Source organism: Lichenostomus cassidix, chromosome 2 (assembly GCF_008360975.1).
Source record: "Lichenostomus cassidix isolate B80296 chromosome 2, HeHo_3.0, whole genome shotgun sequence".
Taxonomy (NCBI): Eukaryota; Metazoa; Chordata; class Aves; order Passeriformes; family Meliphagidae; genus Lichenostomus; species Lichenostomus cassidix.
The window spans coordinates 130,697,889-130,711,618 of record NC_139482.1 but is presented as its reverse complement, the minus strand read 5'-3'; the positions used below and the strand labels follow the sequence as shown (position 1 = coordinate 130,711,618).

The following is a 13,730-nucleotide window of genomic DNA, read 5'->3' as shown; positions in this document are numbered from 1 at the left end:
ATTTTAATGAACAAAATGTTAAGAGATTCTTGGCAGGGCATGAGACTTCTGAGATACACACAAAATCATCCTGAAAGAAGTAATTTCTACTGGTAAAGCTTGGTAATGCCAAGCAGGGCACTATCTGTAAAGCTGGTGAGCTATGCAATGGTAGTACTGGTATTTACATATGTGACAGCTAGTGGAGGCTTAAATAATACTTCACTGGACTCAGTGATCCATGTGGGTCCCTTCCAAATGAGGATATTCTATAATTCCATTATTCTATGAATAAAGCAGATCATTAAGTTCTTGTCAGCAATTTTTTGTAGGTAAATTTTTTTTTAATTACCAATTCTATGGAAAAATCAACTGTGATTCTGATTTTTTCAGAAATTTCTCGGATTAAACGCTAAAGTTAATTATTTTCTTCTTCTTTCTCAACATTTAATTTCAGACTAGCTAAATTGATATCACAGGTAGAATGGAGCAAGACTGGCATTAATTTCATTATAGATAGTGACTACTCTCCCTGGATAAGGAAGCAAGGCCCACGTTCTCCCTCTCCTGAGGAGGATGACACTTCATTGACTATGAAGGAATTCTATGTATCACTTGGCGAGGTAAAATAAACATGTTTAGTGGGTGTAACATCAAGACAGATTGAATGCAATGGGTAAAATTATTGTAACTGAGGTCACAACCTAATGGGACAGCTGACTCTTGAGAAACCTAGTCTAGTGCAAGGTTCCCTGTGTGTGGCAGGAGGGTTGGAAATAGATGATCTTCAGGGTCCATTTCAATCTAAAACATTGTCTGATTCTCTGATTCTCTGAATAGTTTTTATATTCAAGAATGTCAATGAATTGTAATACAACTTAAACAAAGCTGTGTTACAAGTATGCTCAGCTACTGTCATACAGCTCTCTTCACTGGGAACTATCCTTAGAGAAATCTACACAAACAGACTGAACAAAATTACTATGGACAGTAAGCTGTAGCTCTCAGAAATACTGCAATAGACAGAGAAATTTTAATTGTTCTATTAAATTTCTTTTCCTAGGCTACAGTTTCTCAGGCGAAGGAATGGTTTACATTAGCAAAACACGGTGATTCTGTGAAAACTACAGATTCATCTACACATCCCATAGCTTCTAGTAAAATTCAAGATACTCAGCATTTGCCAGGGCAGCATGAAAGGGACAAGTCATTAAGGACAAAAGATACCCTTCAAGGTAAGTAACAAGGGGTCAGCCCTCTGTTTATGACACAACTCTGACTAGGTGGAAAGAAAAGGCCTTCTAAGGAATTGTTGCTAACTCCACTTGTTGCCTTCTGAGTATCACGTGGTACCTGAGGCTTCAGACAGGCATTTGTTTCTTTCCATAGCAGCAACATTAAGTGAAAGTTTGAGCTAGTAGCCAAGTAATTTTGTGATATTTGTAGCTTCTTTTTTTACATATTTCATAGAAATCTGTAAGTGTCAGTTGAGTTGTTCAGGGTGTTTTTGGGGGGGTTGGGGGTGGGGCCAGAATGCATACATTTTGAAAGACTTTCTTGTTTGTATTCTTTGGGTATTTGATCGTGTATGATGTGTTTCAGCCATCTTCTTAGGGTGTTTATATTGGGCACTTAAAGGTCTTTTGGCTGCCAATTTTTATGAATCCTGTAAAATGTAATGATTTGGAATCATATCTATCTTCAAATTTATTTGAAATTGTTCAGCAGGTTTCAAACGTTCTGGGAGAGAACATACAGATGCACATATGGACATATACCTTATTTTACAGCCTTGCTTCTGCTTTTTACGCACAGCAAGATGAACAGAGAAGCCTCAGCTCATACTTTAGGAGCTTGCTCTCTCTCCATTCTAAGAGATGTATCTCTCCACCTGATTACCTCAGGTCCTGTGAAATGATTCTCCATGTTTCCATTTCACAGACCTGTGTTGAGAGGCTATAATTTTTCTTTGTCGAGTGAAAACATTTGAAATCGTTTAGAATTAAAAAATATTTTAAATCATGCTGATCTTTGTGTTAATTTCAACACATTGTGTACTTAGTGTACTTATGTACTTACTTATCAACACATATGTACTTAGGAAATTATGTAAGTGCAGAGCAGGGGATCTCTATGCCATTTTCCTAATCCAAGTGTCTGTCTGTGACAGTGGCCAGCACTGGTTAGACATACCTTGTTTTTAGAGGAGGGTGAAAGGAATGCCTAACTGTCATTGCCATCTAGGCCACCATAGAGGGTGATAACACAGGCTAATAACATTATGAAGGTGAATTTAGTGGATCTGAGAGATTTAGCCTCTTATTGTTACAGCCTCTTGTAGGGCATGTGCTCAGAGGTTGTAGCAGTCTCCTTACTGGCTGCTTACTTTTGCCTTAGTTACACAATGGAACATGAAAACCTACAGCTTAACTTTAGTGAAATACAGAAGGTGCAGATTGCTCTGTACTTTACACATTGCATTGATAGATTGACATGAAGTTATTCTAGAGTCTCAGTTGAATTACAGCATTGTTTTTTCTTACTTTCACTTAGATTCTGCTGCTGTTCCCAATATCTGTAGTTATTCTGCTCAGTTTTGCAGGACTGACTTGTACAGTGACAGCAGCATTAAGCTAGATAAGCAGTATGTATAGTCAAGGTCATCTTTGCTAACATGCTCCAGAAAAAAATTGGTTTGTTAGCAGTTTGGCAGAAGTAGAAAAGATATTTGAGGAAGTTAAAGCAGTAAGTTTCTCTTTCAATAGACCAGGGTTGCAGGGCATGCTTAATGGCACAGGGATGATGAAGAATTGGGTAAAAGGAATTAAGAAGAGAAATGTAAACAAAAAAAAACCAGGGCTGGTCACTGTTCTGAACTTGTTAGTTATAAAATATCTCTAAATTGAAAGAAGCCCTTTCTGGGTGGCAGACTGGACTGCAGGAGTGTTAAATGTTTCCAGAGCTCTTGACATAATAATTTGTTTGCTAGTCCTTCTATGCCTGTCAAGTTTTTACCCTACTGACAGAGGTATTTGATGTTTTAGCCTTTTGCAATAACCAACCTAAGTCAACAAAGAATTATCACTTATTAGCTTCCTCAAGCCAAAACAAAAACCAATTCTGCTACATTCTATGACTTTGATCAAACTGATCAAATACTCAGGAAGGAACCAGGCTTTGCAGCACAACATGGCTTAACTGGTGGTGAGGAGCTGGGATGCTTAGCTAAATAAACAGGGCAATTGACTCCACAAGCAGCTGCTCCTGAATGAGTTTCTGAGTCCTGGGTCTGAGTTTCTAGGCAGATAGCACCAGCAGAAGCACCTCTGCTATTCCCTACTTTGCCGAATAACATGGTTCATCTATCTGCAGCAAAATATAAATATGTTGCAATTTTTAATTTGGCAATATTGATATGCAGAAGAACAGTCCTGAATCAAAAGGTGTTCAATGTTCTCTTCTGAGTTAATGCAGAAGCAGGTTACCTGTCTAAGCAATGCCACTAACAGAGTTTCTTTTCCCCTTCAGGGACGGCATCTGCAAAAGCCAATGTTACGAGTGAGCGATCCAGAGAGGCTGCGGAGGGCTGTTCTGTGGCCATTGCTGAACCTCCTTCCCACACGCAGTTAACAGTTTATCTAGACCCAGCACGGGACAGTGCAGCAAAGGAAGGACATGAACAGGAAAGCACACCTTTTCATACATCAGACATAATTTCAGAACTGACCCACCAGCCAGCTGCTGACATGGAAAGTAATATGAAGTTCCACAAAACAGCCTGAAGTGTTAACACACAAGTTAGCAAATAATGAATTTGCCCATGGTACTGCAGAGTCACTCTTTAACCAAACTTCTTCTCCACTTACAGCCTTGGACTACAAGGGAGAGCTAAGAAAACAAGATCCTGAACAAGTAAGCTTAAGTTCAAGTTCTGAAAGTGGTGGGCCAGACAGCAGGGCTGCCTGGTGTATTAGTCACAAGACTTATGACACAGGCAACAGACACGAGTTTGAAAGATTCAAGAAGTTTATTAAAGGAACACTTGGGGAGAGGTACTGGTGGCTCTGGATGGATATTGAAAGACTAAAGGCTCTTAAGAACACTACAAGGCAACAAAGGTACTTCCCTTTATTTAACAGTTACTCCCATTGCTTTAATTCTTGTAACCTGGATAGATTAATGCAGGTTTTGAAATTTCAGAGTAGATTGTGATGTCTGGATAAACAGACACAGTTAAATGTGTGTCCTGACAAAGTTCAGAATGACTCTACTGAAGCTGATAAAACCTTTTTTTGTGGAGTCATGTTTCCAAAGGTTATGTGAAGTCAGAATTGTCATATTACAAAGGCTGTGTTAGAAAGAGATTTGGAAAACAGATGGCAACAGAAAGAAAATAAAGAATAAAAGAAATTAAATTCACAAGTAGGGCATTGGTATGCCAAAGTGTTTTAATGAAAGATCCTGCTGGATTCAGACTGTCTGTTCTACAGCACTGTACATTTTGTCTTGTACACAACCTGTCTCTAATTTGTGGAAAAATTATTTTGGCTTCTGCCATTTGCAATTAAAAATATGTTGCATGGCAGCAGTTTAAACAGTAGGATGAACTGTAGTTGGTTCTGTACAGCATTTGTTTCGTGCTTATGTGACTATTTTTGTTGACTGCAGACAGCTCAGTAAGATGAAAAAACTGTACCTGCTGAGCAGTGGAGACTATTTCCTCGGTTCAGAAGTGTTACTCAGACTTGAACTACGGCATGGAGATCAGTGGAATATAATGCATTTAAAACGGATTCAGCCTGAAGTAGTGAAACCACTCCTTCTTTACTGGTATGAAAAAATGGATGTGAAATAAAATTCTATTGTTTAATAAATTTCCATTTTCTTTGATAAGCCTGTTATTTCATGCCACTTACCCCATTGCAGTTACTAGTAACAATGTCATCATAAGTACTAGCACATGAATTTTTAATTGAGCCTAAACTACACTGCAATCTGCTGAGAAGCCAGATCTGCCTTACTGAACCCTTGTTATTTTTCTACCAGAGCATCTGGGCTGCTTTGTGGATCTCTGCCTTGGATAATGTTCAACTAAACTTTAGTCTTCAGGATAGGGAAGCCTCTACAGGCATGGGAGGTTAATTCTGTACTAACCTGTTCCCCATACTACCCTTCCTGCTTTCTGAGGATGCTCTATGTATATGTCTTTGTGGGATTTGACCCTGGACTTTACCGTTCAATGCTGGTCATACAAAATGCCTTTTACATATTAGCAGCTTAAGTGAGGATATAAAATCTAACCTATTTCCAAAATATAGGCTAATTTTTGAAGGTGTTCTCTCCTCCCCAAGGGGGTTCAGAAAATGGCAGTCATAAACAAATACCTGCAGCTGTGAACTTTGCTGTGGATTCTCACATGACTTGTGGACTCTGTTCTGTGGGCTACAATCCTTTCCTATGCTTTGCTGTAGGATGGATGGGGCATACTTCCTGCAGACTGATAGAAAGGCAGCTGTGTAATGGTGCAGGATTTCCAACCTAAGTTTACTTACGTGCAGTTTGGTTTTAGATTTGGAAGCATGCAATATTTAAACATATCTTTAACACTAATTGATTTTTAATTCTTGGTGCATATAGCACCATATTTTGGTACAATTAAAAACATCACTGGAAAAAAAAAGAAGAAGCCAAAAAGCCCAGTGTTTCATTATTTTGGAAAGTTCTTCTTATTAGATTCTTTCTCCCTAGGGGTCCCAGGTTTTGTGTTACTCATTCAACAGCAGTAAATGCTGCCAGTGCAAAACTGAAGTTCTGGCACACATGTCGAGAGAGACCGAGGGTGGACATTGATCCTTTCCCACAAATAGTATCACTGTTACCATTGACTCAAAACTCTGGCATGCCACCTCCCCTTCTTCAGGTAAGTAGGATCAGAACAGTGAAAAACAAAGCTTTATCCCATCAAAAATAATGACAAATCTCCTTGAATTCAATGGAAAAAGAACAAGAGACTTGTTTTTTTTGGAAACAAGATTTAGCAAGCTGGTATATTGAAGATGGTTATGTATAAAAATGCAATAAAATTTCATTATACTTTATGCAGCAAGTTGTTATAAATTGAGTCAAATTATCTTCTCAGTTACACTGGATATTTCCTAAGTCTTTTGGATAGAAATTTCAGCTGGAAGCTCTCAGAACTGCAGAATTAAGTCTCTAGCAATGCAGATTCTGCCACTCACCCTTGTCTTAATCCAGAGTAATTCTTACAACTTCACTGCAGTTAACCTGGATCTATTCCTCATGTCTGTAAAATGGGCAGAATTCTGTTCATTTTCTGTCACTACAGCCCTTCAATCAGCTACATGTGGTTTTTGCTTTCTACGGAGGGCCATGAGCCACTCACCAGACTTTTTCACAGTTGTACCTTGCAGGTGGCCAGTTCAGTTTTGACTCTTCTTCCTTGCAAGCCTAAATGTGAGAGGTAACTGCATTGAAAGCTACAGGTTTTCAGCAATACAGTGTTAAGCCTCAGGACACATGGTACTTGGAGAATGTGGATTGAAACTGTGGTTCCAGTATCAAAAACTGTATAGGCTATACCACAGATTTGTTAGCACACACCTCTGTTACTTAAAGTTGGATAGTTTTGGGCTACAGTTACTTACTTTGAAATATAATTAATGGAGATAATGGAGGAAAACAGTGGTGCAGGTTCCCTATTTAGAAGAAACTGGGTTCCGAAGCCAGATTGCTGTTGATTATGGCAGGAATGGGAGCAAGAAGCACCTGTGTCTTACAGTGACCATTTCATAGGGTGTGCTAATGACCCAGGACTAGCTGTAGGTCATGCAGACAGGAACCTGCAGGTTTTCCAGTCCCTGTTGAATTTGACAAAAATTATGACCTGGTACCATGAACATCACAGAGTCATCTGATGGCCCCATTTCTTGCTCTTGGTGGGTTTTTTTGGTTTGGTGGGGGGTTTTTTTTGGGTTTTTTGGGTTTTTTGGGTTTTTTTTCCTTTTTTTTCATAAGAAATATGGACTTTTGAATGTTCTAGCTACACTGGCCTTGCAAGAGCTTACAAAGAGCAGCAGCTCTGGGTGAATATCTGAGGGCACTCAATGCAATTGGCATCTCCAAAAGGTCATAGCAGGATTTTGTTAAAATAATCACTGATGGTGTGACAGAATCACCCCCTTCTCTCCCAGTCTGAGTGATTGTATGTATCCTAGTGTGAGCTGACTTAAGATAATATTGCTAAAGTTTCACAAAACATATTCACATGGTCTTCACCTGACATTCCATGTAGTTCTGTACAATGTGCTTGTAACACACTTCTACCTGTTAAAATGGATTTTTAAGCTGTAATGGTTATTTAAGTAGGCTGAAAAATCTTGAAAAATATTCAGAGATTTTTGCAACTTGCCATTTTACATATTGTGATTGACAAGGAAGAATCCTTTCCAAGTCCTGAAAGCCGTTGACTGTTTTTGAGCAGTTACTGAGAACACGTTAAGAAAACACAAAGGTGGAAAAATAATCAGAATTGCTTTATGTTTCTGTAATGTCTTCTAGAAAAGTAGAACAAACTCACAATCGACTTTATTAAAACTAGCTAAACCAAATTTCTCTTTGAAGAGATCATCAAGATTACCATCTACTCTCACAGAAAGTCAGATTCTTGGAAGGGATATTTCTAGCAGTAGAATGTGGTAAGTACTGAAATCCCTTGCGTATCTTTCTGCACACCAATATACCTCAAATATTTATGAAAGTATTTTAGATTCTACTCTTTTCATGTGTACTTTTCAGTAATACAATTATCTGCTTAGTGAAGCACAGTTATGGTACAGATTGTTTGCATGGAGAATTCCTTCCTGGCTGCTTAGTTTCTCTCTTGTTTATGCCACAACACAAAAGGGTTTTTTTCCCCAAATGCAAGTGTTTTCTCTTATATAATAGTCGATATTCTCTACGTTAATACTCTTTTAACCTGTCTCAAATGCTAACCCTCAAAATCATGCAGTGCCAATGACTTCCTCAGGGCCACATGAAAAAAGTATTCCTCTACATGTTTTTTATTGTAAATTTGAACTCTGTGTACTTTTTCCTCTACTATTCACTATGTCGTTACATCACTTTTTTGCCTCTTCTTATTTATTCTATAAGCAGTCTGAGATTTTTCTTAAATATGTATTGAAAAATTTTTTGTTTGTGATCCAGGCCAACGTCAGTGAGCACAGACATGATTCATAGCTTAGCTTTGGATGGTACGAAAGGCCCAGAGTACCAGAGTCATAGAAAGTACACCTATGCTGAGCTGCTCCGTGTAAGTACTGCTTGAAAATACTAGTTGTCTTGAATCATGGCTTAAAACACTTTATTCTGCAGCATGAAGTAGTCAGCAATGGAGAGAAATTGGTTTAATTTTAGGAGTGTCAATGCTTTATGCAGAAGTATAATTAGAATGTCAGCATTTTCTCTGTTGTATCTGTCACTTATTTGATAGGAAACCATGGCACATACAGAGGTTTATTTTCACTAGAAAGTGTTGATCTTCTCCATAGTGACCATGTGTTCAGTAGGCTATTATGGAAAACTCTCTGGATAAATGCTTCAGTGAAGTCATTGCCTAGGAAAGTATATCAGACTTACAGTGAAAACTAAATCTGCCTTAGAAAGTCATTAAAATCGTAACATTCATAAGAGGAAAAATGTTTCATTTGTACAATCCCTCTTTATTGCTTGTGTCCTTCATTCTTTTTTTTCTTGAATTATTGCCTGCTAAGCAGATCTTCTGTTGAGCAAACCTTAGGAGAGAAATGCTGCATAGATGAGCCTTTTCTCAATAACTATTAAAGTGCTGACAAATCAAACATGTGAGATGTCAATGTCTGGCAATCTAAAATATATCCAAAACCTTTCTCATTTGTGGAATGGTCTTAAAACAGCCTGCTGTTTCATGGAGGCATTGATACCCATAGCCTTACAACTAAAAGAAAAAAACATGTTAAGAAATCTGAGCCCACTCACATGTGCATGGGGCTTGCTGAGCACTTGAGCACATGCTTGTTTGTTTTGCACATAAAAATCACACTTTGTTTATAACTTCACTGCAATCATTTTATTTTTATTTTTTGACAGAAAAAAGTTTAGTCTTTGCAATTAGGGGACATTTGCAGTTAGAAATGTATATTCAGCAAAACTTCACACCATGAATTATCAGTCTTTCTACATTGTCACATGCAGTTTTCCTCTTACTGAGGGAGGAAAATACTCTACATTTACACTTACAGGGTTAAACTGGAACCTGCAGTCAAGACCCCCTAATCTGCCATCACAAATATGATGCAAAGGGCAATGCAGGGATTCATAGTTTAATTTCATACTGGGGAGGGAGATCTTCCTACTCTGGTTCAAAAGTCTGGTTTCCTCCTACCCTTCTCCATGCCTGTTACTATTTGGAATGAAGTTGATTGCCAGCCACCATACTCATCTGCTTTCACTTCTGCTATCAGAGACTGCATGTCAGCTGTAATTCCTCACTTGTGATCATCAGAGACTAATTTACTACTTACAGAAGCCTCTTCTGGCTTCTCTGTGGGCACTGACAAAATGGATGTATTCTTCCTCAAATGCTCTATGAGCTAGCCGCAGTAATGAGCATGGATTCCTTGTTCCCTCAATTGATCATGATTCTGTTGCTCATGTCAGTGGTGTAACCCCAGAAGACATATCTTTAGTTCCATGATAGTTAAACGTTCTGAATCGTGACCAAATAACCATCTCTTAACTTCTCTTAATTCAAAAGGTAGTAGTCTGAGCTGAGACAGCTCTCGACAGCTATCACTGGAATTCCCCAGAGCTAAAGACTTAATGACAGAATTAAGGCCAGGTTTTTTTTTCTGTTTTAAGTATTGAGGAACCACCTAAGGGATGCTATGATCACTTAGCTACTCTGCATGTCTTCAGTCATCAGATTTATTCCATTGGATGTGAATATTTAGTGGCAAAATGGTATGGAGGGCTTTGATCAATTGCCTATGTAGTAGAAAGTGGAGTATACTTCCTTGGGATGAATACACTTCATGGCCCTCCATTGCAATGTACTGACATTTGAAAATAATGAAAGCCTGTTATTCCTTGTAAAACTATGTTTTATTTGTCCAGGGAAAAAGTGCTGCTGGCAGGGTTGTCTTCAGGGGATCAGGAATGGAACGCATGCTACAGTCTCTTTATTTGGAGAACAGAGCAGGCTACTACTTTACACAATTCTGCGAGAATTCAGGGAATAAGGTATGAATATTTTCCTACCCTGTGATAATTTAGTCCGCAATTGACTGAATGCCAAGTTATAGAGGGCAACCAGACTGAAAAAATGAAGAAAGAAAGATTGATGACTGGATGAATTATTACTTGTGAGACTTCAATCCCTTAACAACAATAAACTGTTAATGTATATATGCAAACTAATGACAGGTCTTAACCAAGCTGTCAGATTCTTACTGTCTCAAACCTATTGGAATTATTATTGTACCATCAGGGATAAAAAAAAGACTAATAATTTTTAAAAACTAACCCTAACGTGGTGGGAAAAAATGAGGTCTTAACCCACAAAAAAACATTTTTGAAAAAGATGGAAAATCTGCTGTGCTATTGCTCACGGTAATCTGCTTTCTTCTTACTTTTTGGGTTAGTGATGTCCAAAATCTTCAATATTTTAAAAATGTCCTTATGCTTCCATGAAACTCCTTGGATTTCTGAGAAACATAACACTGTTTCTTCTATGTAGTCAGCAGATCTATCATTCATTGCTGGGTGTAAATTGAGGATTGGAGTGGATTGGAACAAGTTATGAATATTGAGTTAGTGTTTAGTAGCTTTGTAGAAAAATGGAGTCTTTAGGGGAGGTTTGAATGCAATCAAGATGGACATCTGTTTCACCGCTGGCACAACACAGAATCCAGCAGCAGTAGCTAGAAATGTCTCTGGCTTCTAGAAATCAGGATCCAATGTTTCCAAAGCTGAATACCTTCAGCTAAAAATGCTAAATGTGTATAGATAGAAATCAAAACACAAGAAACTTATATTGGAGATAGGCATCCACCCACATGTTTTTAGCCTTTACAGGTGCCAGACTCCTTTCAAAATTATTTGCCTAAAGTTTTCTCTTCGGCTGTGAAGCCTATTTCAGTCATGTTTCAGGTCTGGAAGGCTACAGTTTCTGGAATAAAGTTCTCCACCCCTATGTTTTTGGAACACTTTCTTTATTGGTTAGTGATGGAGGTTTCAGGCTATTTTTAAGGTCTGAACCCCACAAAGACATGATTAAAAAAGTGGACTTGGGGAAATATCTAGACTCCTTCTGAAAAATCTTTTGCTGTTTGAATTTATGAAATGAAGCCATGACTCTGTGTCTCAGAATTGTGTGTAATAAAAATGTAATGATAGTCCCAGTAACATATGTCAAGTACACAGTATTTAATTGTTTTGGTTATTGCTGCAAAATGCTATTTTACCATGGGACAAACTCTTTGTGGCCATTATCAGCATCTCTTCTTTACCGCTGGCTTTATGCCACTGAAAAGTGGTTACTCTTCAAATGTTAACTACAATGTTAATGATTTTAATGGCCAATTATGCATAAAGGATACAATAAAAGATAGAGTATCACTGTGACAATGCTGTTAAATATGTTGTCCTTCTGCCAGTATGCAACAGAAGATTAAATCCATCTTAAATTGAGCTTGATTTATGATGACCCCAAGGAGCTAAATAATTGCTTGCATTGGAAGGTCAACTTAATAAAAAATTGGGATATTTGGGTAGCAATAACTTACAATATTTTTCATCTCTAGTTGTGGAAGAACTGTGTGTACTTTTGGTTCGACGTACAGGCTTATCATCAGCTATTTTGCCGAGAAACCCTTCAACCTCCTCCAATATGCAAGCAAGCTCAAGTAAGTTGTAAATAATGTCTTTCCTTCAAAAATACATTTGTTCATTCCTTTCACAAATGCATTTGTTCAGTGTAAAGACTGAAAAGAAGATAGAAAAGTTTCTAAATCTTGACAACCCACACCAAAGTATATCTGTGTTGTGAAGAATAAAAGAAGCTCTTTGGATTGTTTCCATGGAATTTCTTGATTCAAATGTTAAACATGCATAGCTTGATTTCCAGGCTTTGCAGCCTGTTCCCAGTTTTATCTAGCATACTCAGTTTACCTAAACTCCCCTTTGCTACACTGCATCATATTTGGAAACTGTCTGCTTAGTGTTAACATCAGAGATAGTATTTTTTCTAAACCATCTAATTGTGCTGTTCCTTTCCTTCCATCTCCTGTGTGGGTTAGAATTGCAGATCTCATAGTACAGACATCAGACCTTAGTAATGAAAATGGGTCTTTTTCAGCCCTGTTTAATTTTTATGATTGTCAGGGCTTCATTATTACCTTTACCATGATTATCAGCCCCCTAATAGATCTTTAGATCGTCATTTAATGTTAAGTGGAACTGATACTTCCTATAAATGAGTATTCTAATTGAGCATGCACTTAGACCACAGTGGTGCTGATGGCAGAGTAGACTGATTCCATCAGGAAAAGAAACTGCAACAGTGTGATATCGTTAGAAAAACTCCAAGGAACTTTTAAAATCACTTTGTGAAACTTCTGTCTGATTTTCCTCTGTAAACCTTGTGTAAGGGTATATCCTATCTACATATTTCAATATATACTGTAATAGAGCAAAGCTGCTTCACATATCATTGGAATAAATATTTGTAGAGAGCAGGTGAGAATAGTCTCTTTATATAACATGCTACTGAGCATCTGGACATCCTTGAATTTGTCTTCTTTTCCTTCTTAGAGGTTTTACTGGGCAAATGACAGAATTTTGCATATTTGTCCAGAATTCTCATCTGAATAAGTCTTATTTGTACAGAAACTCCAAGCAGAGGCCAAGGCATGGATTCCTCCCTCTCACCTGTCTCTTACTGGGTAAACTGAACTGCTACCCTATTTAGTTGTTTTCCCCTCCTGCTCTTTTAATGGCCTAAGGCTGTGGGCAGCTGAATGTCCTCTTAAGACTGACCTGTGTCCTGCATCTGTCCAGGCCTGTGTGTGCCTGGAAACCTCCTCACAGCAGATACACAAGTTGATCATATCTAGTCTGTGTCACCATTTTCTCATGTGTTTTGTTGCAGGCCAAAGCTTAGCTTATGGTCCCTGGCGGTTTTCATTTTGGTTTCATTTCACACCAGTTTAGATTCTTTCTGCAGTGGTTGCCTGGCTGAAAATTGAAGGCCCAGGCCTTTTTTACTAATCTTATTTCCAGTGTTGGCCTGGTGGTGACAGCAGAACATCGTGCAATCAGTGTTACCAGGCAATTGCAGACAGTACATACACATAGCCATTAAAGTAAATACATCAAAACGAAATATGTGAAACTGTTCCATTAGCATAACTAACAGCTGAAATGTAACATAACAAATCAACACATGTGCTGCAACATTTGGTATCATTCTGCAGCTTGCCTTTTAAGGCTGCAGAAGAATTATACTTGTTTTCATTGGAACACATTAAAGAGTCAAGCTGCAACCAGTCTATGGAGTCTGCTTATGGAAAGGATGCTTTCCCAAATGCTGCACTCACCTTTGGCATAAGAAGACAGTCACTCCAAGTACTCCTAAGAGAATGTGAATCAGATTGGCATGACACATTGTCATATATATTTTACCATTTATTACA

General features: G+C 38.1%; 1 protein-coding gene across 9 annotated transcripts in view; it reads left to right on the top strand.

Moving 5' to 3' along the window:
* The window catches only part of RGS22 (regulator of G protein signaling 22), a 67,693-nt gene that overhangs the window by 17,628 nt on the left and 36,335 nt on the right, over window positions 1-13,730 (top strand). For all 9 annotated transcript variants that reach the window (XM_085053296.1, XM_085053297.1, XM_085053301.1 and 6 more), the window contains 10 exons: window positions 437-602; window positions 1,043-1,214; window positions 3,508-3,732; window positions 3,848-4,097; window positions 4,648-4,809; window positions 5,728-5,899; window positions 7,621-7,694; window positions 8,206-8,311; window positions 10,153-10,278; window positions 11,841-11,942. In XM_085053296.1, the coding sequence (XP_084909422.1) occupies window positions 437-602; window positions 1,043-1,214; window positions 3,508-3,732; window positions 3,848-4,097; window positions 4,648-4,809; window positions 5,728-5,899; window positions 7,621-7,694; window positions 8,206-8,311; window positions 10,153-10,278; window positions 11,841-11,942 (1,555 nt within the window). The remainder of the gene's footprint in view (window positions 1-436; window positions 603-1,042; window positions 1,215-3,507; window positions 3,733-3,847; window positions 4,098-4,647; window positions 4,810-5,727; window positions 5,900-7,620; window positions 7,695-8,205; window positions 8,312-10,152; window positions 10,279-11,840; window positions 11,943-13,730) is intronic.